The sequence below is a fragment of the Sceloporus occidentalis genome, unplaced genomic scaffold (genome assembly GCF_023333645.1).
Source record: "Sceloporus occidentalis isolate IW3139 unplaced genomic scaffold, rSceOcc1.0.p SCAF_23, whole genome shotgun sequence".
NCBI classification, from domain to species: Eukaryota; Metazoa; Chordata; class Lepidosauria; order Squamata; family Phrynosomatidae; genus Sceloporus; species Sceloporus occidentalis.
The window spans coordinates 10,282,368-10,305,830 of record NW_028317003.1 but is presented as its reverse complement, the minus strand read 5'-3'; the positions used below and the strand labels follow the sequence as shown (position 1 = coordinate 10,305,830).

General features: G+C 37.0%; 1 protein-coding gene across 1 annotated transcript in view; it reads right to left on the bottom strand.

The window, feature by feature from the left end:
- The window catches only part of LOC149300782 (DNA-binding protein SATB1-like), a 48,275-nt gene extending 25,212 nt beyond the window's left edge, over positions 1–23,063 (bottom strand). Inside the window, exons 1-6 of the mRNA XM_089484799.1 lie at positions 22,853–23,063; positions 19,488–19,664; positions 18,749–18,875; positions 17,818–17,941; positions 11,931–12,042; positions 9,495–9,949 (exon numbers count right to left, since the gene is read on the bottom strand). Of these exons, the coding sequence (XP_089340925.1) occupies positions 9,495–9,949; positions 11,931–12,042; positions 17,818–17,941; positions 18,749–18,875; positions 19,488–19,664; positions 22,853–23,063 (1,206 nt within the window). The remainder of the gene's footprint in view (positions 1–9,494; positions 9,950–11,930; positions 12,043–17,817; positions 17,942–18,748; positions 18,876–19,487; positions 19,665–22,852) is intronic.
- Between the last annotated feature and the right edge of the window lie 400 nt (positions 23,064–23,463).

Sequence of the window (23,463 nt, the reverse complement as noted above, 5' to 3'; positions counted from 1 at the left end):
TGCGTTCGGGGAAGGTTTGGACATTAAATAGCGCTTGATGTTTCAAATTATTTTTGCATCCAAGGTGCTAAATTAAGCAGAGCAGGTAGGACTACACCTTTACCAAATATTGTTTAGTGTGAAACACACACTTTTTATGAAAAGCTAAATCAATAAAGTGAATTTGTGTATTTGCACATAGCTTTAGGAAAAAAAAGTTTCCATTGCAGTCCTGAGCGATCTTCTCAATGAGGGCCTAAGAAACACAGGGTAGAAGTAAAGAAAGTTTTTTCAAACCCTAATAGCCGCTTCTATTAAAAGTAACTTGTATGTGTTTTGGTCTAAAGTTATTAAAGTGAATCATTTGGAATAATAAAAAGCACAGATGCAACAAAGTCGTTACAGAAACCCAGATACCAAATAATAACAATAAGCATGCAATGCATCAACCGAAACCGAGATGATATTTTATTGGACTGCTTGAAAAGATTTCACACCGGGGACAACATTTGGAAGATTATGACCCACTTTCACCATCTTCATCTGTTCCTTTAATTGTGTGAATGATAAGTCAACCCCACCTGGGATTTTCCATTTAATACCGGAGTAATTGCTTCGATATAAGGTGCATTCACTGGCTAGCACTAATTGTGACGCAACTGGGATTGTTTACCTGGTAAGAAATTGACATACAATGTCTATACTGCATTAGTACGCCATATAATCACGCCGTTCCTTCGCTTTCTTTAAAGGAAAACAGTTTGACGACATACCGGTAAACTTCTCTTATACCTTGACTAATTTTAAATAGACAATCAAGAAATCAAAATAAGTTTTGTGTATTTTCTATAACAATCGGTTTGTTCAATCATGTTTTTTTTTTTATTCTTAATAGATTTAGAGGGAAACTGGTCACCGATGTACGATGCTACACAAAATCCCCACTGCCTCCCTCTTTGCTTGCCGAGCCTACCTCTGCGAAACACTCCGACATGACCCATTAGCTTGCTTAGCTGTCCAGCATCACGTTATACCAGATACCAGAAGAGTTTCCCCGTGATCCCAGAGCAGCGAGTGAGCAAATGCTTCCAGTGCCCGCGCATGTCTGTATTAACACAGTGGGGCTGCCCTGCCAGAGGGTAGGCAGCTGCCAAAAGGTAAAGCAAATGGGATCGATTCAATTTCATAATTTACTTTACTGATCCTTTTTCAGTCCATCATCAGATGGACTGAAAGGTGGAAAAATAACTAAACGCAAATACTTTACCTCGTAAATCATTGCTGGAGTTTAACACCCTGGACTAGCTTAAGGTCCTTCAACCTACTCATGTATCCTTCCGTAATAAACAGGCAGGTACATGGTTGTACCCACACACACATATACCTCCTCATTAGTGAACCAACATGTATTACAAGCCTCCCAAGAACACTAAATACAAAACCATTTAGAAATAAAGTGGAATTCAGAAATGCCAGTAAAAAGCTTTCTTCTTTGAAATTATATACACACACACTGAGGGATGTGGCAACGGGGCATCTGGACCAGAAAAAGACAATGTTATCCACTTTATATTTACATTGGCAGTAGAGGGACTCATTAAAAACGAACTTCAGTTTGCACATTCAAAATGTCTTGACGGGTACACCTAGAGTAGTGGGAAGAGGCATAGGGACTACCTGGTTTGGACATGTGTTTAACCTTCACATAAATAAAAGCATTGAAGCTGTAGCAAAGAAAAGGTATATTTTACATACTTTGCATGTGCGTGTGTGTACGTGCACACAGACATAAATAAAATAAACTCGTTAAAGAGAATGCCTGAAATCCCATGGTTTACAGGTCAGTATAGTCATCAAAATCTGCTATAAACATCGGTGCTACAGATTACACCTCTGCATGAATATTACCGGGAGATGATTGCCCTCCCTCCTTCAATAAGATTTGCAGCTTTTTCTGAATCCCACATTTTATAGTAAGTTTTTTAGTGGTTTTACAGATATACAAAAAGGTGGGGTACTAATATATTATATATATATACACACACACACACACACACACACACACACACGTGTTTAAATGGCTTTACAAACTCCAAAGTATATTTGAGAAGAGACAAAAAGTCACTAGAAACAAGAACAAGAGGTCAATAAATCATACAAATAAATCAAACCAATCTTCCCATCATGGATGACAGTGGCTTAGACAATCCTATAACATATGTAGAGATTTTTCCTTTTCAGATCGCCATTAATTCTTCCAAACAACACTTCATTCCAGATAAGCCACTATTAACCACTCATATTTCAGATAAACACAGGCAATAACTCACAACCTCCCCACTTTATTATCACAGAATAGATAACCTCCCAACAAATTATTGATGGGGTCATGACAATTAATTGGGCATGTAATTAATTGTGCCTTCAAAAAACAGAAGGGAACCCATGTGTGTGACTCATTATGATGTGAAGGAGAGGAACTCCCAGTCTTCATAAAGGTTTAGAATCTCGTTTCCTTATTCCTGGCACTGCTGATACAAATATAGTTTTTTAAAGAAAAAAACTATTTCTAAAAATTCCTTCCTCCTTTAAAATATATAGGTAAAACATGTCGAGACAAGAGATGATCAGGTTAAAACACACATTTTATATTTGTGTGTTTTTGCTACAACAGGGCAGGTAATTGGGTATAATAAACAGTGTATATCATGTGTAAATACAGTATATTTTCCTACATTCCTAATAAACATGTTTCCTTATGCTTGTGTTCCTTATTGTTATATATCCTATTGGTTATTAGGATTTAAATTTTCCATTTTATTTGTAAATTTAAGTCTATGAAATGAAAATGAAATGTGAATATATCTGAAATGCTTCATCACACTGATAATACGCAGAAGAGATTTTTTTTTCTCCTGTAAGCAATGTTTGCGAAAGTTGAGCCCAGAAACAGGATCCCAATTACAAAATGATGGCTACACTGCACCTTTCACATATCAGGTTATCAGTGGCCACAAATGTGTCCTAAAATGTACTCAAATCCTTTAAAACTGTATAAAACAACGAGTGACATGCATACGGGGTGGATTTTGAGTGCTCTCCCACTAGGACATGAAATTTAAATTGATGATGGACAGTAAAATAGCTCCAATGGGCCAACAAAAGTATAAACATACAAACTATATGCAAACACGTCCTAGAATGTAATAAAGTGTTACACAGTACCAGCAATGAAGCTAGCTTATGGAATTAAGACAGTAAACTGTCATTGTATTATTTTAGGAGCATGGCTATGTCGGTCTTATGGGTTTCATTAGACGGTAAACTGCCAATGAATAAAGAAAAACGTATTTAACATTTTGATCAGAGATTCAATGAATAAAAAAAACGGAATCGTTTTTGTCAATTCACAAGCAGATGGATGAGTATTCATATCCACTACCCCCACGGTCGGGAAATCAGGTTCCAGCCTCTAGCCTGCGTTATAAAAGCTGGATGATTAATTATACCAACGTTTGTTCACCTCTTCTTTGGTAAAAGCCTTCTAGGACTGCATCTTGGAAAACAGACTTCCCCGCTAAACGGCACAGTATACAATCAACACCTTGCTGAGCGAATTTCAGTCTCTTAGAAGTGGAAGACGGATAAGAGACGGTATGAAGACGTCTCCTGTCTGGCTACCAGACTGTCTCGCCTTTATACATAATCATTGATTGGAGAAGAATTGATCATCCTTCTAATACCATCAAAGCTCTTCAAAAAATATTAAATACGATAAACGATAATATCCAGAAATGCCTGTTACTAAAACAATATAATTATTTATGTTAAAGACTAACTTGCAATTAAAAGGTGTGGTCCCGCATACTCTGCCGAACGTAACAATTTTGTAATTCAATGCAGCATTGAAACGTGATTCACATTTCTTTCCCCCAAAACCCTTCCTGGAAAGAATTCTTTAATCAAGTAAAGCTTTGCCTCATTCATAATTTGTGGCAGAGCAATTAAATGTCATGTGATTTAAAGACAAGCACTGGTAGGCTGTTGTCAAAGAAAGTGTCAAGACTTTTCAGAAGTGGATTTATGGGAAAATAATAAAATTACAAATCTGCTATTAAATAATAGCAGATTTGTAATTTTATTATTTTCACATAAATCCACTTCTGAAAAGCAATGATTTTGCTCTCCAGCATGTAAAGCAAATGCTTAACATGCTGGAGAGCAAAATCATTGTTTTGCCGAAGTAGAACAGCACCTTTACCAGTTTATTGAAGGACCCCACCTATTAGGACAACCGCAACAAAACTCTTAAGTACCCACATTTATCTCTGTCTCCCGTAAACAAAAGTAGATCTGTGATGACGGTGTCCTCCCCCCCACCTTTTATTCAGTAATGATATAGATGGTCTGCTTATTCCACAACTACAAAGAGTCGCATGGAGCACAGTAGTAATTAAGTAGTTACACTTAAGTAGGGGATCTTATTTCATCACATAATTTAAAAACTTTAAAGATTGTGGGTTACATGCAAACTTTCTTTAAAAGAAAAACCACAAAAAAGGCAGGAAAAAACCTGCAAAAGGACATGTAAACGCTGGTTATATATATATATATATATAAAATGATAAGTTTAAATATGGTTCATATTTTTTCTCTATGGTAATGTAATATTTTTTCAGGCCCACATGGTGTGGACCACCTACAATATGCCTACAGTCAACAACACAATGTCCCAATAGGGAAAAGAGACCTCTGTGTTGCTGTTCCTAGATGTTTCCTTCTTGTTGACTTTTGCTGTGTTTTTCTATGTGCAGAAGAACATATACTGGGCATCAAAAACTTTCGTTCATCGGAATTCCTCCTCCACGCCTATGGTTGGGCTACGTGGTGGCCAGAGCACAAGATTTTTACAATTATTGTGTTATTACTCAATTAATCCTCTGGTTGTATGTTATTTTCTAGATTTAGTAGATTGTTGGGCCCTCAAAAGAAAGTGGGGCAGTTCAACTTTAAATTCAGGGATTTTTAAAAAATTTCACAAGAGAGATTAGCAAAAAAATTTTTTTTATCAAATCTACCATCTATAACGACTGTATGATTTTACACCATCAGGTCGGACTTAACACAAAAAACAAACCAAGAACACTGCAACAGCTTACAACAGCGTTAAATGCAGGTGATCATTATCTGTTAATATTGTTCATATTCATCTTTTGGAGGGACGAATAATAAATAATAAAAGAAAAAATCTTCAACTTAAAAACAGTTTAAAAAAAACAAAACAGTAGAAAGTCTTCTAAATGCATCCAAGTTAGATTGTTGACCCAATCTAACTTGAAAGGACATGTCAAAACGTCAGAAGGGTTAAAGTTCTACACCGCAAATATGCAGTAAAATTCCTCTTCTGGAAGACTAACAATACTGCTAAATAGAAATCAGACACAGGTATGTCTTTAAAACAGCAATGAGACATTGCAGGCCAGCTACACAAGTGTCCCAACGGTCACTTTTTTTTTTCTTAGGGAAAATGTTCATGGCACAGATGTGTCAAGCTGTTTGCTCGACAGACCATTGTCTTGCGCTACCAAGAGCTTCACTAAACAGATTGCCATCAGAGCCATTAATTCTGACTTCTCTTCTACACTTGTATTTTTACTTTGTTAGCAGCTGCTGTGTGAACTAGGACTATAACATGGTTCCAAAGTTAGGCTATTGCTGCCCCTGCAGAGCTGGCAAGTAAACAGCTCCTTAAAACAGCCTTAACCTAAATCCCTTAGTTAAAATTATAAAGAGCAATCAAGTCCCCAGAATGCGAATAATCCCAGTAGTACAACTGGCAAGCTGATCTTCAGGATATCGTTTCTTTTTTCCCTGGTGTGGCTGATGCTCAACTGAGAAAGCAAAAACAAATAGAAGTAGATTGTTCCTAAGGGGACAATGATGTCCACATTTCTTTTTTTCAGGGATCTGTGAAATAAACTGGATTTACGGAGCGTACGGTTTCCGCGTGACCTAAAAGCACATCAATCTGCTACGTCTGCGGAATGACGCTCACCTTTAGATACCACATACATAGCACGACAAGTGCAAATGAAGGACACCGTCGCATTTAAAAACTCCAGAATTCAAGGGTATTTCATTGGGTCAGTTACACTGTAATTAATCTTTTATTTAAAAGTCATGCGAAACACTAAACAGTTCAGTTGCAGGAATAGTCTTGTCTCCAAAATAATATTTTTAATGCATATTGGAGTTCTTTTCGGATTTTACTGCTTAGAAATAGCAGTGTGCAATCTTTAGTTACAGGACGTTTTTATGATATGCAACTTTGGTCTCTTCTTCTCCTTCCCTGGTTGCCTCTACGGAAAGGCATTAATTAGTACATAAACTTCTTGCCCGTGCTCAGTAGTACTTCTGCTGAGGCAGCGACCAATCACATGTATGCTAGCAAAACATCAGCGTTTAGATAGCATGTGTGGGATTGGCTGCTGCTACAGTCACTGATACCAATGGAAGTTCTACCCAACAGGTTTTGCCAAGGCATACTTCCGGCCTTCAGGGAGCATACCTTGGCAAACCATGATTAGTAGAGTTTGTAGAAGGAGCTCAATAACTAATGACTGCCTATGCTTATCCGCATGCGACAAAATGTACTGCAGACTACACAAAACGGACTCCAAAGGGGAAATGACTTAGAGAGGGAGACATGCTAAAGATGGCATAGACTAAAAGCATGGGGTCTAAAGTAAAGTGAGGTAAGGCAGTGACTGAGAAGGGTGACGGACATAGGCTATATCTTAAAATTGGCCGAGGACGTTCAAGAACTCCTCAATTTAACCATGCATTGCACCAGGCCAGAACAGTCCATCAAGAAAACTTGCCATGGGTCACGATCGCAGGAACTAATAGTTCACTGAATGTAATACCGCCATCTTTCAGTACATGGGCACCGTGGCAAATTGGCAGCATCAGACGTTCTTGCCAATGCTGCTACGGTGCCTGCGGGACTAAGTGTGAGACTATTAGAGAATCACTATCAAAGAATACACTTGAAGAAGGTACAGCCCAAGTTCATGAAAACTGGCCAAACATCTTGGGAACTAGCTTGTTGCTACCTTGCTGGGTTAATATAAAACAAATACAAGGTCATTAGGAAAAAAAGCGCACTTAAGAACATCTTACTAGTTGACCAAAAACACAGTGATATAATGCACTTTTAATTAAAAATATATTTTTTAGCAATTTCTGGTTACTTTCATCCTCAAAGGCAGAATGAATCCACTTTGTACGACATAAATTTATCTGTGAACAAGACTGATTCTAATACATTTACTGTCTGAGTCCTTTCCATAACAGAGTGATTCGCACAGTCTCAAGCATGTTCGCTAATGTAATTAGAAGCCACATTTTAACTATTAGTGGTATTTAATGTGTGCTACCAGTGCTAATGATTAAAATAACTGTGTAAAGAAGTGATCTCGTTCTGCTTCGCATTACTTACTAGCCCATTATATCTACCGATTAATTTGCCCATTTATTAGGAACCATTACACAAAATGAAAACATCTTGGAAAGTTTAAATTAAGGTTCAACGGGACAAACCAAGCAAAAGCCATGTTGAGTGACAAAGTTGCGTTAATTAGTTGCTGTGAATAGTATAAATCTATTTTATTAACTCCTTCTGATCCAATGGTAAAAAAAAAATAAGTGCAGGAACTCTTTTTTAAGTAGGGTAAAGGATGGTTCACATTATATTTTTTTATAATATTATGATATAGAGCCCCGCTATATGTTTTACAGGAATGCTGCTTTTTGGGCTATACAACATTTACATTGATGAATAGTGTAAGGATTATTCTAAATTATAATTCAAACATTACCCAGTGTTAGTGGGGACATAATACAAGGAAATAATAAAACAGAATTAGAGGAAAACATTTTATTAAGTTTTTTTTTCATATTTCTATAGATTTTATTTATTCAAGTATTCTAAAGGCAATTCACATGGGTTTTGTAGACACACATGAACTGCAGTATAATTATCATGCTAAGCTGAGCACTTGCAGGGAAGGGGTATAGACTGCCGTATATAGAAATGTAGTTTAGCATTAAAGAAAGGTGGGTTTAACTTAATTTTGTTTCAATAAACATCCTTTATCAGCATACTTTTAAGGTACAATAATAGGAAGTCATGTGATACTTTGGTGACTTTCTCTGCTCCTTTCTGAACCAATACATTAATTCTAATAAAATCCCCTCCACTGTAGACTTTCTTGCATCACAGGGTCCTTTTAGGTGGTTAAGACCAAGCCATACTATTGTTTACCCCAATGCTGTATGATACGAGCTCAGTGTTGTTCGTCTATCATACTGGGTTGGGTACAAAGGTCGAACATACACACGAGAGATAAACAAAACACTGTGAAAAAAAAAACATTTTAGATTAACCCCTTTTAATGGGATAGAATTAATAATCGGTGAGAGTTTAAAATCAGTAAACTCACATCTCTAAGCCAAAATATGTCTTAGTCTTCACTCCCCGGCACAATGCAAGGAAACGAGCTTGACGTACCTCAAATGTCATGACAAATATATCTTAAATGAAGTTCCTTGCGGTGATTTTTGGTAACATGCGCTAAGTACCTCGGCGGCTTTGAACATAGTAGTAGTCATCACCAGTAAAATTCCCACCAATTCCCTTTATTCAATTCCAAAACGTTACCACTTTGCCACTAAACTTCCTGCCATCTCATAACCTACAGGAATTTCAAGAGTAAACTAATTCATCTGTGGGGTGTATATTTTACAGAGAATCCTGGCACTGTTATTTTTTTTTTAGGTCTATAAGGCCACATTTTTTTTCTTTAATACAAGGCTATGCTCTGGGAAAGGTTACGGCAACATCTGGAGGTATTTCATTTTCATAGTAACCACAATGGCTTCAGTCACTACTCAAGGTTTGCTTAAGGTTGCATCGGCGTCAGTTTAGCTGGTTACTAATCTGTGATAATTATGGAGTCTAGATTCGGTAAATTCCCATTTCCTTGCAATAAACAGAAAAGGTAAAATGTTTAGAACCTGGAACAGGAGCATCAACGGGCGATTAAAAGGGATTACTAAATAATGCAAAAGAAATGGAGGAACCATGGCAGTGCCCAAAAACATCTTTATATTGGCAGAAAATGTTACATCCCTACATACGGAGATTTTACACCAAGCAGTGGATGTTACTTAAAAAGATGACTTTTTGAAAGTGGTCTTTATCACAGCAGCCAATGGAATGTTTCTGCTGCTTGAGCTATTGCACAAATCCACAATATAACCCTCGGCATATTCAGTTAAACATGGACACGTTTACAGAGTAGTATATGCTTTACCGTGTACTGCATGCAGCTCTTTGTTAGCTGGAAACATAACCACCAGCATGCCCAAGCTCTCCCATTTTGCTTGACCATCATTAGGCTAATCATAAAAAGCACACTGTCTTTGGCAATATTAATTTGCAAATATTTTACCTGAGTTCTGTTGAAAGCCACGCGTGCAAATACAGCCTGTGAGATTCCTGCCCTTTTGAGCTCATCACGCACCCACTGGTAGATATCAGAAGACACCTCTGTGTTGGGTGAAACCTGCTGCTCCAAAGGCTTGGTGATCGATCGACTGACAGGAGGAGGATGGTTCAAGTACTGTTGGTTTAAGGATTGCTGGGCTAATAGTCTGTTCACAGCATATTGCTGGTTCAGTAACTGTGCCATTACCAGCTGCTGATTAACTAACTGAGGGCTGATGGGAGTAGATACAAGTCCGGGATGCAGGTTAGGAAGAGGGGTTCGCACTGAAGGTTGGCCACCATGAGAATGCTGTACTGGAGAGGAAGGCTTTTCGGAAGTGTTACCAGGGACAGCCTGCTGACCAAAATTCACGTGATTGGTACTTTGTTGAGATAATTCAGATAGGTCTTCAATATCAACTGAAAGAATTAAAATAATTGGAGTTTTTATTACATAAAAAATGTAAAAAAAAACAACAGAAATGAAAAGAATTATAGAATTGCATGAGAGTTACTAGTTCATTATGATGACTTTAACATCACAGCTACATTGGTGACATACGACATAAGACATGACAAACATATTATATGTTGGATTTTATTGACCACAGAATTTGACTTAATTTTGGCATCTGGCTCGTTAAGAGGAATAATTTTCATAAATGGCTGTAGGGTCATCGCATTAATACAGCAGTGACCTTGTATCTGAAAAGTTCAAATAACGGATGAGCCAGTTTGAAAATAGATTTGGCATCGAGCAACATTTTCTGGCTTTGGGATATTTATGAAAGCAGCATATATTATATATATTATGATATGCCTATTGTAGATTTATCATTATGCAATGCATATATTACTATGTATACTCTGAGCTATACTGGCACAGCAAAACACAGTGAATCCTTGTTTCACATATCAGATGATTACTATGAATGAGGTTAATGATGCATGACAACAAGAAGCACTTGAGAATTTTGGTTCGCTAATCAGAAAGCCTCCCCAAACTCTAGGATTTGCCATCAAAGAATATCGGCCAGGAGAACACTCAGTCGATCGGCTTTTAAATATGGATAGCGGCTGAGTATGAGTGACCTCACAGTCAACACGGTAATGCCCAGGAGTAAGCATTGTCTTTTATAACAGTGTTCTAAGGATGTGAATTGTAAAACCTGCCAGGATCTTGCTTTAATAATTTAGAATAAAATGGCAGGGAATTAGAGGACACACGATGTACCTTCATCAATATGCTCAGCAGCTCAAACTAAAACATAAGCCAATTTTGTCTACATACAATTTTGTTTTTCTTTTAAAATAACTACTTTATTACTGTCACTGTTTTTGTATGTTTAGATTTACATATGAATGTAAATATTCATTCAGCTAATGGAATTTTAAAGTAGCAAAGGAATATCCAGTATACTTAACCCCTTTATGAACCAGAAACATTTTTTGGGAGATTCAAGTAACACAATCATCAATTAAAAACTCCAACCTAACTGAAAAATGCATTTTTCGGAACAATAAATGGATTTCCTAATAGTCACAATATATTTTAATGAAAAGAAAGCCATGGGGAAAGTCTACTTTTTGCTATAGAAGAACGTGCATTAGTGATGCAAGGCCAGCTTTGCTATACAAGTTATGAAGGCAATTCATTACAACAATTAACCAAAAGACGCAAGACCTCAAAACAATAAACTATTACGTGTACATTAATGAATACTGATTCAACAAAATTCTCATTTTCAACCTCCTTAGATTGAAACTAATACGTAATACTGCAACTGAATGAAAAACACATTTCGGATTAGTGCACAAGCAACTCATGTGAAACAGAAATCAGTCTGTGCTAATATGATCCAATATAGTAATCTAGGTCTATCAATAGAAAGGTGACATATCTATCTGGCTATGAAGACATGTTTGCGGCTCTGAACACTACAAACTGGAACTTCAAGGAAGACTGGCATGGTTTAGTCTGTGCCAGAACGCTGCTGCAAGTCTACATTCAATCGGAGGTGACCCGACAAAGAGCACTTTAATTTACATGCCAAAGTAAAGGGCATCTATTGAAATTTGTGTATATGGAACAAAAGCCATGGCTGACAACATTATTTAGCAACACACTTTGCGGATTCCGACTTTTTTTCCCATATTCCAAGGATGGTGACAATTCCAGGATGTAAACAAAAATATGTTTTAACTTACTGCTGCTTTTTCCCTTTTCAAGAATGTATGAGGATCTGGTACTTTATTATCCATTCAAAGCTTTATATTTACTGCTACAATTATTTTTCAAAAACACCTAATCCTATTTCTAATTTGGAGAGGAAAACTAAGCTGCTTTGTGATGGATTGACACCAACAAAGTATTGCGTTCTGTAAGTTTTTGAGTGCTTACCCATCATATCTTTTGTCTTCTTGAAATGTTTATACCACCTTCCAAATTCTTGACATTTTGCTGCTGAGACATTTGCATAGTAAGTGCTGTTCACAATGGAAGAAATCATACTCTACACATAAAAATAAAAAATAAATAAAAATTATATCAATCTGTTGCAACTACAACGGCATGAACTACGCATTCACATTTCTAACACGGTGACTCATTTGCAGGGCATTAGCAATTTTAAACAATATTAGCATTAATAACAAAATAAGGCAATAACATGTATTTATTTTACGGTCATGCAGAAGAAACATAACATGCCCACAGTGACCATTCTGTACCTGACTGTGGTCATCAGGAACTTCACAAAATAATCTACATATATGCTATAAAATAAATATAAATATGCTATAATGCATGAACTTTTATCCAATAGCATAAATGTCTGCATGTCACTAGATATGTTATAATGTACTCAGGAACAAGTGGAGGGCATTCAGAAGCTGCGAAAGGGAATACATGCTTTGGGACAAATTTACACAAGAGTTTTCAGAAAATCCTTACTTTCCTTGCAGAAATATACACATAATTTCGAGTTAAAAAAAAAAGGAAAAACGGTACAATACAGAATACTATACATGGAGTAACATTAACGTTATACAAGCACAGGGTGTAAACTGGACCGACTAGAGCCCCAACAATAGAAGTTGACTGGAAACCGACCTATTCAGAGAAGCCCTTATACCCTCAACCTGCATTATCATCGGTCATCTCCAATCACTCTTGTTACAATCAAGCCATCATCACCCAAGCAAGAGCAGGACCATCTTTTCCTTCTCTTCCAATACGTCCCTGTGTTAATCTTATTGTCAATTTTAAAATGTACTTCTACATACTTTCACTGTCCCCTATTATTTGTGATGCTCATATACAGATAAAAGGTGTCCTAAGGTTTTATACACATGAGGAACCACAACTCAAAAAACTTCTCTCTCTTTCTCTCTCTAAAATCATAAATCGCCTGATTGGAAGGGTACGACTGTCATGATGGATTAAAGTGGATTGTTTTGATAAGATTTTGCCAAACCCAAAGCTTTTGCTAGGTGTTTTAAATAAGCATTAAACCACCCAAACTATTTTTTCCCCAGATTGCTCAGCCATTGGAAAAAAATATATATTTAGAAATGTGGTTCACGAGCGTTTCAAGCTCTATGAGTAGAGAGGGCAACGGCTGAAACAACCTATTTACACAATTATCTAAATACGATTAAACAGCTGACGGACAAATATTAAACTCGAAAATGTATAGTCGTTTCAGCTTAATGTAATCCTCTTTCTGTAAACACCCAGGATGATTTTTTCCCAACCAGAACAGTCCTGACATCTCATAAGCCTAAGGGTGAATAGCAAGAGATTGTTTTTGATAGTTATAAATATTCAAGAGACATGTAGACCATCTGCTTTCATAATACAGGTAAAATAAGGCTGGGATGGAGAACACTTTGTAAAATGGTTCTTAACAAACTCTTCTTCACTTCCAAAAATATAAAGACAGATGTCAAAATGGCTTAAACCGGGCAATCTGGACATTAAAAGATGCAATATTTCTCCTGCATCATAGACACCCCTTCTTTCCCCATCTGTGAGGTTACACATTTCAGCAACTTATCCTTAATAAGTCATGCTGGGAGATAGGTTATATATCGGAAAAAGCAAAACTTTAGTGCCGTGAATAACTAAATGGGGAAATGTAGCTAAACTTGTGTACGTGATCTCCCTTTTTATATTAAATGGTTTGGGCTCTGTTTTTACGCTTCTATGTACAATGTTTCTTTATGATAATGGATCATTTGGCAGTTTTTGCTTCCAGTGGCTAGGTTTGTTCTTTTACAACAAAAAAAAACCAAAAAAACCCAAAAAAAAACAACAGTTCTAAATCTGTTCAGGAAGACAGCCTTTAAGCACCATGTTACATGATAATACTGGGACACGGCGGTCTGTTTCAACCCGCTGAAAAAAGGCCTGTAACTTGAGTCACAAAACAAACTGTGCGTAACCCCGAGATGTTTCATTGAGCCTTTGTGTGTCAGACATAACGAAAGGGTTAAGTGTTTTTTTTTTTGTACACGGTATAATACATTGGCTGTGAAACGGACATTTCTGTGCTGTGACTGTCCTCACTTTCCGCTATATTACACAGCCAATATTTTCCTGTATAGCAGGAAGGGTCAATAGTTTTAATCTGCAGGTAACGAATATGAACCATTTGATCTTCCATGTAGGGGAGGGTTTCCTTAATTTTTTTTTTATCTTTGGAAGAGGACATACAAATTATCTGGATCAAGAATGTATTGCATTGGAAGAAACAAAGGAACACTATGTAGCTACTGATTATTGGAGTATAGGATGTTTTTACAGTTCCACGTATTACTAAATAGCTTAGGTTGGGACCAGAACTACAACAGGACCTGGTTTATCCAAGTCCAACATTGGATAGTCAAAAATCTAAACTGTACCTACACACACTAAGCACAATTCTATACCTTTATACACACATTCATAAATACCTACTGGCATTAATGATACTGTTGATGGAGAAGAGCAGACTATAATTGTAGGGGGCCAGATTCTGGCAGCAGGTAAGATACAGGTGAGATACACCAAAGCAAACATTATTTTAATTAATGTTCTAAAATGAGGTTTAGCAAATAAGGGTATTTTAACTTGCTAATGTATGTGAAGGAGAAGATCCATGTAGACTTATACAAGTGTTATATGTATCCTTTTACAAAACCAGAAATACAGGTATGATGTGTCAATGACACATGAAATGACATTTACACTTCAGCTCCAAATATAGAATAACCTTAATCAAAACAGGTAAGAAAGATCTGAAGTGATAGAGAAGTATCGCTCAAACAGCCCAAGAAAAAGAACATTAGGATATACTTTTGAACCGGCACATAAAATCTTATGAAACACGGAGTGGTATATTCTCTCATTCGTTAGGAGTAAAATATACTTTAAAAAACAAATGTTAGGGGTGCTCGGCTTTTTGAGTGGTTAATAAATGTGTTGATGATTCAGATAAACCATTGCTTATACGTAAATAGTAAGTCCAGAAAAATCGGAACTGAACTAGTAACCCGCAAATATTAGGTAGATTTCTAATGGAAATTTGGCTAAAAATGTAGAAAGCGTTCATTTTTAAAAAATAATATTTTCTAGAGCGTTTAATCTAAAAGTGAGAAAGGAAAGTTTGTGCAGAACTAAGTTGCCAGAGTCATAACCCAGAGAGACGTGATATTCCACTGCACTATTGTTTTATAGAACGGGCTCTGATTTTCCTTCCATTAAAGGTTTCCAGTTAAAATGAAACTGGACACTAATGTATTGTGGAGCGAATGTATAGATCACTATATGGACAGACAAGAGACAATGGGTTATTCAGCACAGATGTAGCAGTAATGATCTCCTCGTCTTAAAAGGAGTTCAAGTGCATGCTGCGGTTGTAACGCCAGAGGACATTTTTGGTGCCCATTGGCAGCAGTATTTAATAGGAGCAGCACTTCCACGATTGACAGACAACAAGATCGTAACATGCATTAGACAGGAACTAGTATGAATAACTATCAGCTCAAAATCTGCCATTGTAATCAAGTGAATTAAGAATAATATAGACAATCCCAAATTATGTTAAATAGTATACTGGGGAAAAAAAATACAGAAGTTACTTATTTATCGATATAATTTTACAGCGCCGTTTGCTTAGCCCACTGAGATGCTATACCATTAGAAAAATTAACTCAAAACATAGTAACTTTTTTTTTTAATCTGTGTTTAATTCTGATTTTTTTTAATGAATCTAATAATGTTAGCAAATTTGTATTATGATTATATGAAGTTGACCGGACAGCATTACATTAATGTGTCTCATTTCAGCAGACTACAAGAAAGAGCCCAAATAAAAAGGGGGGGGGGGAAATGAATGAATGAGTTCAGCCAGGGATTGCTGCTATGCTGTCTAGTAAATTTGTGATATGTTTTCAAATATGTATTTGCTTACCGTTGCTTTTGAATTATCTTAAAACCAAACATCTGTACATAGATTTACTGACGTGAACGTTAGTGTAAAGAGGGATAAACGCAGCACCTACTTCTGCCATGTAAACTCAGTGCTTATCTGTACTTTGACATGTTACTATCTATTCAATACACATTATCCTCAAACTGGAGATAACAGAACGTGACAAAAGGCAATCTAAGAAAATTTTACTCTTAAGTAAATACATTTTTTTCTATAGAGAAGGGCTGCCAGGCACACTTTCTTTTTCGCCATCTACATGTGTGTTTTCCGATCTTTAGTAAATCTTCCAAAAAAAACAATATCATCGCGTTAACAGGTCTCCCCTGCACTGATTATATATTCGCTGTATAAGATTTACTAGATTTTTCTATTTGACTTTGTTGCTAATGGGAAAACAATCCTATCAGTAGTTACCATGCGCGGTAACTGCAAACCCCCGCAAGCCTGGGCACCAGGTACAAATGTGGCATTACGGGAATGGCTTGCAACCAGTGAACATCATTTTGATTCTTTCCAGTCCAACAATTATTGAACAGGAGCCACAAGACTATAAAAAAATAAATAAATAAAAAAGAAGAAAAAAAACAAAACATGCCAACCACGCAAAGAGAAACCAGCAAAAAGTATGTGTTTTTATTGGTTAAGGCATCTTGTTTATTTTTAACGTATTATTGAAATATAAATATGCTTATTTGTATTACCTAACAGTACTATCTAACTTTTAAAAAGGGCTTTACATCACTGAGCAGCAAAGAAATGGGTGGTCATGTTAAATGAATCAATCGAAGGGAACCTACATTTTTTTGGCAAGCATGGGGGGCCGGAAAGAATATCTGAATCTGCCTGCTGTCAGTAGGACAACACTAACATAGTGCATGCTGTTCTAAAACCTTAGCTGCGTGCCATGTTCTCTCTATCGATGTGCTGCTACAAAAACAATAGTTGCAATCATCCAAGCCTAGTTTAAAAAAAAAAACAACAACAAACCCTAATTTAATGGACGGCAAGTCCTGTACAGCTGACAATGTAAATAAAATGTAAACTCAGGGGAAAAGAAAGGAATCATCGTAGGCCATCACTCAAGGCTCTGAAGTAAGATGTATATATATTTGTAATTTTTTTTTTCTTTTACAATTATGCTAAATAAAAACATACGACAGCTGATCGGAAAAAATAATCATCGACGCACCTCGGTGCCAAATAAGTAGAAAACTAGACTAACACTGCGGAGAAGTACACAACACTCATTTTACAGTAAATACGTCTAAAAAAAACCTCCTATCAGTATTTAAAGACCAGATTTGAATGGTTTAGTTTTATTACTGGAATATTTTAATTAGATTATATGACAGGATTCTAATTGTGTTGCTTGTAATTATTCTGAGTCCCATGAGGATTCTTTTTCTCACCTTTTTTTTTTTTTTTTTTTTTTTTACTGCATGCATAATTCATTGCTTGGGTGTAGGGTTTTGCACTAACGGTGCATTGCCAAAAAACGGAAAAAATTCCCACTGTCGTGGGCAGAGCAGAAACAATATGCGCTATACAATGGCCGTTCCATGCCAGGACTGACGAGGGACGGCAGGTGAAAACGCTGCCTGAGAGGAGATCACTTGCTACAAGTTGTTGCATGCGGGCGAGTACAATACCTAGAGGTGACAAAGTTCCGTGACAGCGTTATCCGGGTTCTTAACAACGCGTTAACCCTCAGAGTGCCAGACAGCTGTGCAACATTCCAAACAGGGAGACGTTCAACGCCCCTGGCATCGCGTGGGTTAACATAGGCTTGCAACTCCGATTAGAACTTGGTACCTGTGAAAGGGGGCACTCCTTAGCCAACGAGCTCTGGTTCATATCTTTCAGTAAGTCCTTAAGAGCGTTTCGCACGGTTATGTGGGACCACTGCTCGGGAGGCAAGTCTTCGAGTTTAGGGCAACTATTAGAGACAGATTAGAGAAAGGATTATTAGAAGATTGCATCCTGCTGCAGAGCATTCCTCCAAGACAGACAGATTTCATTTTGTGCATCAAGCAGATGCATCTGGAGATTGCTCTCGGTCTCCTGATTGTTCCGATTAGTTAATTACTTTATACAACACATCTGCTGTATTGATGCATGAATTATACATCAGCTGCATGTGGCGACTATTTTTTTCATGTTACTTCTACCTTCCTGCTCTGATGCGCTTGGTAAAACAATTTTAGGCGCAATGCTTTCTCAAAACTCACCACGACAAATAGGCTTAAGGGTTTTCGCTTTTTATTAAATTGCGCCTGTCCCTTTCTACTCTTGCTAAAAATCAAAACTATACCAAAAAAAATAAAAAATTAATACCAATTATACACCCCGGGTTCCATTAAGAATGGTGAAGTCATTCTTTTACAGAATGTACCCAGATGGCATGGTACAGGATATGCAAAAATATTTTTCTGTTAAGTACATTTTATGTAAAATACTCATTTGTAATGCATGTATTCAATTAATTGGCTAAATATAACTCATATACAGCAAGAGTAAAACATCAGGAAACAAAGGAAAATGTATATTAGAGGGGGGGGGGGAAGCTGTTAAGTGCCTTTAAATTTTGTCACTCGCGATTTTCATTTAACACTCTGCCTACCAGTGGCCTGAAGAGCCACCTTCACCTACATGGCGCTTAAGGGATCAGAAAAGGAACAGTAGACGTCTGCAGCCGATACACAACAGAGCCGTTGACTTGTCTACGTATCGAGTTATGACTCACCTGTGTAGCTGTATTTTCAGCGTGACCACATGAAACACATCTTGAAGCATGTCTGCCACAGTAGCGTCAGGAGCATCTGTCACGCAGGAAAGAGGAACGGGATTCCACTTTCCAACCTGGATTAGCCCTGTTGCACAATGGAGTCATAAGAGCCGGCACAACCAGAAGTCAAAGAAATTGTGAACCAAAAAAAACTTTCCAGCAAACCATTTATCGCATGACTTACTCAGCAGGTGATGATTTTTCTCAAATTATTCCAGTGCTAAACGTGTTATCATTTTAGACATGTTTACATTTAAGACACAAAAAATGTCAAATGGCATGGCTAAAGTAAAAACAACAACAATAAAAAAAAAAAAGCATAAAACAAATTGCAGAATCGCAAGGAAATGCATCTAGGTATTCAGGCATAAATGCAAATTGACTTTCCACGTTCCATCTGCTCAGACATGCACAGATTTCTTCATGGATCCTCAGCGGAGCATATTATTAAGGTCAATAGACATGCTAATGATTCACGGATAACATTCTGACTCCCTTACAACTACTCACTACTTAGAAATTACTAAACAAAAACAAATCAAACTTTAAAATTATATATATATATATATATATATATATATAGCATTGAAATGCAAAGCTTGGATCTTTACCAGCCTTTAAAAAAAACTTAAGTTACCATTCTAACAAAAAAAACTAAAAGCTGTAAATCAGTAATTTGAAAATAATAATAATTTACCTTTGGCTTGGGCAGCAGCGCTATGCGAATAGCCGAGGGACAGTAGAGCCATTTCAATCAACTGGTTAAAAAGCATGTCCTTCCTAACCAGTACAAATTCTGCATGTTCCTCTTTGCAGTCGTACTCAATGAAATTTTCATAATGTTCCACCACGCAGAAAACTGGAAGCATATTCCCTGTGTACATGAAAACAAAATACACATGAATATCATGTAATTACATCTGCAGTTTAACATAATACAATTATTCTAAAAGCTGGAAATAAATACCCAAAGTATATATACCGTAGAAAACAAATACATAAAAGTCTGAACAACCGAAACAAACTTGAACTAAGGTACTCCTTTAAAACAGAAATGGTAACTGCTTGAAAACCCAAATGCTAAAAAGTTGACTCGACAGTGGTAGGTTACAGGGCACTAAGTTGGTTATGTTTACATAAAGCGGCGAGATCTCTAACGAGGATGAAAACCATATTATAGTTATTTAACAGAGCAGGCGGATGCAGTTTCATTCTAATATAAAACCATAAAACATAAATTTTTTTAAAAAAGTGTCTTTTATTGGCAATGCACCACAGCAGTCCAATGTAACAAGGTTAACATTATCCCAGCAGCCAATCAGTCATTTAGGAATCGCCTTCGGAATATTTAGTATTTATGCTTAAAAGGCGACAGATATTTTTCATTAAAAAAATTACAAAGGATATAAACAATGAAATTTGATTAATTAAAAAAAAAAATCAAGCTAAAATGTTTTTTCATAATACCATTTCTATGTAGTCTAAGTGCATAAAGTTAAAGCAACAACATCATATAAACAGAGACATCATATGATATGATAAAACAGGGCCCAAATGGTTCTCCATATGTCGGAATTTTGCCGTCGTTGTCGGAACTCTAAGTTACAAACACCACCTCTCAGGGAAAGCGTAGACAGGGTACTTAAAGGGTTAATTGGAAGCGGGGAGCGAAAGAAGCGGTGAAATGCCAACATGCTTGTTAAAATGCAACTTGTTAGTTGAAAGTGAAGAATCAGAGAATTCTACGGCAGGCTGCGTTACATCGGCTCTTGGGAGTACGTGGGGAAAATAAGATGTACCTTACCGTCGTATTCTAAAGAGCGTACTCATCAAACTGCAAGAAAGACACCCTGATCTGTATTCGCCATAAAACGACACATGAAAAGGGCTTGTTTTCGTCAAAAAATGAAACAAAAAAAAAGGTCCTCCTGCAACTACTCCACTTAATTAATCTAAATGTCTCATTCATTTGATCAAAGTGTGAAGAGGTTGTACTTAGATCAACAGAGGCCTTTGGCTTTCTAGGTGATGCAGGCAATACTTGGACTTTTTCAAAGACCAAACAAACAAACAAAAAACCCTACGTATCTGAAGCCCCTCAGTGGGAAAAGACGACCAGTTCGTTCGCCGTTCTACCGAAGAACACGAGGAAACGGTAACTTAGACACAGCGAACGGAGTACCAGAGGTTGAATAATGAAGATATAGCATCCGAGAGGTTAAGGTCTTGTACACGTTTTCCAACACGTAAAAAGACGACCTGTTTTCTCCTCTGAAGGAGTGGCTAAGTGCGTATCCCAGTGCCTCTTACCCGCACCACACGAGTGCAGTGCTTGTGTGATCGCTTACATTGGGACCTTATGCCAAATCACTCACAGTGCTATAACCAGGGCTGATGAGCTAGGGCACTGGAGGTATATCAGAGAAGGGATTTAAGATGAAATATTCTAATTTTGTGTTATATTATATTTTTCTACTTTTCACATTTTTCCCTGGTCCATTTTCTCACCCTAATAAGAATAATACAAATAATAATAATAAAAAAAAGTTGCATCGCAAAGGATTCTAATTAACTAATCCAACATTTAAAAGTAGAGGTAATTCCATGAGCTCATCTTCTTTCAATTTAAATACTTGTAAAAGGTAACACGAGGCAAATATCGTACGCAGAAAAAAACTAAAACAACAAAAAAAAAAAACCACAATCTATGACTACGGTTTATCGGCAGAAGAGTTGTTCGCGTCGCCCTCCCCCTGCGATTGACATTACGCACTCTCCGACTGCTGATCTCCTTGCCCTAAGACTTGGCCAACCAGAAATTTCGTAACGGCCCAGCATTAAAGGCAGGAGGGCACTGGTGAGGGCTAAAAATACACAATGATTCCAACCTGAAGGCACTGTCAGAGCCGCCGCTGAAGGTTTATGAGTCTATGTACACAACACGTCTGCCATAAGGAGCACAGCAGTCTGTGTACAATCCTCGTCTAAAACTGTCCTGGCATTAAAGTTTGCCGTACAAATATCCCATAAGACCAGAGGCGGCGGAAATCTCCTATTTAGGAATTTATAGAACTTATAGGTCTGCAGGCGTCAGAAAGTCCTCTTACGCTGCCTCGCTGCAGCTTCTTGGTACAATATTAATGCACTCGGCTTCAAAAGCCACAATAAATTATATTTTTAATGCTTCTACCCTGCCTTTCTTAAGATGCATACATCCTTGGCAAACAATCAATAAATAGGATAATCGTGAACAGAGGCCAAAGAATTTGCTGAAGTGCTGTTTTTTTTTTTTCCATTTTAATAGATAAAGATCTAACAATACCAACTGCTGTGTCTGTTCATTTCAGGATCAATATATGCTTTGTTTTCGCCAAACTGGATGCAAAATGAATGATTGTATGATAAATGTTACACATCGAATACAATGAAATTCCTCTGCCTTCAACTATGTACTTGAAATTATCAACTGGCTCACAATAATGCCCCTTACATTCCAAAACAAGACAGAAAAACGAAGACAACTAAGCCAATGACATGACCACGAAAGTCTCCTACTCGTTAGAATCAGAACTTTCCATCAGCGTAAATTGAAAGGGAAAAAAAAAAAATGACTGAAACAGGCATACAATTATCTATACTTTTTTTTTGAGGAAAACATGCATAATCGCGGGTTTAGGGATTCACCAAAACACAGCAAAAGTTACTGAATCCCACCGCGGGACAGATCATTCCTACAGTAAACAAAAGTAACAACTTGCGGGGAAAAAAAAATCCCATTTTTAATTTTTTTTAAAAAACGTATTGATCGAAAAAAAAAAAAAAAAAAAAATCAAGAATTTTTATCGATTCACATATCGACAAAAATCAAGAATTTTCTATATATGTATTTCCGCGTTGGGTAAGAATTTCCTTCATTCTACTCTTCTATTTCTTGTCACAACCTGCCAGGGAGATTTTCCAAATGTCATTTATCGCTTGCAAGGATCGGTAAAAGAACGCTCCAGAAGGTGCTCTTTCTCCTACAATTGGAGGCTATCTTAAGAAGTATTTGAAGAACATTACCTTTTCTGATATTTGTCCTCATCATGTGTGTAGAGTGTCTGTGAGGCACTCCTTGCATTTTTCCTCCAGTGCTTCCAATCCTGCCTCTTCCTAGAGGACTCCCATTCTGCTCAAGGCGGGCAATTTTGGCTGGTGGACCCTTTGGGTCGTTTACATTGTTAGACATTTCTGAATGTTCTATCCCCTGAGTTGTCTCGTTCGAATGATCCATGCTCAGTCCCGCCTCTAAGGATCACCTGGCACAATTATAAAAAACACACAAGTATTTATAAATCTAGGATGCACGCATCTCTTTTGTAGCACAAATGCTAATGATCACCAATTTCACTCGCGTAGACATATGTAGGAATATATGTTGTCATAATTGAACACAAAACACTGGCTGGAAATTTTTTTGGGGATCGATATCCATCTCAGTTAAAGTTGGACCAATTTAAATTAGTATCAAGGCTAAAAAGAACTTCTACTAGTTCTTTATGTTTAATAGACCAGGGCTAGAAACGTTCTATTCAACGGATAGGCAATTAAGGACTATAGTTGGACTAAAAAAACTAATAAAGATCTGGGAGATACATGGAACTATCTAACCTATAACTTCTCATTTTGTATCT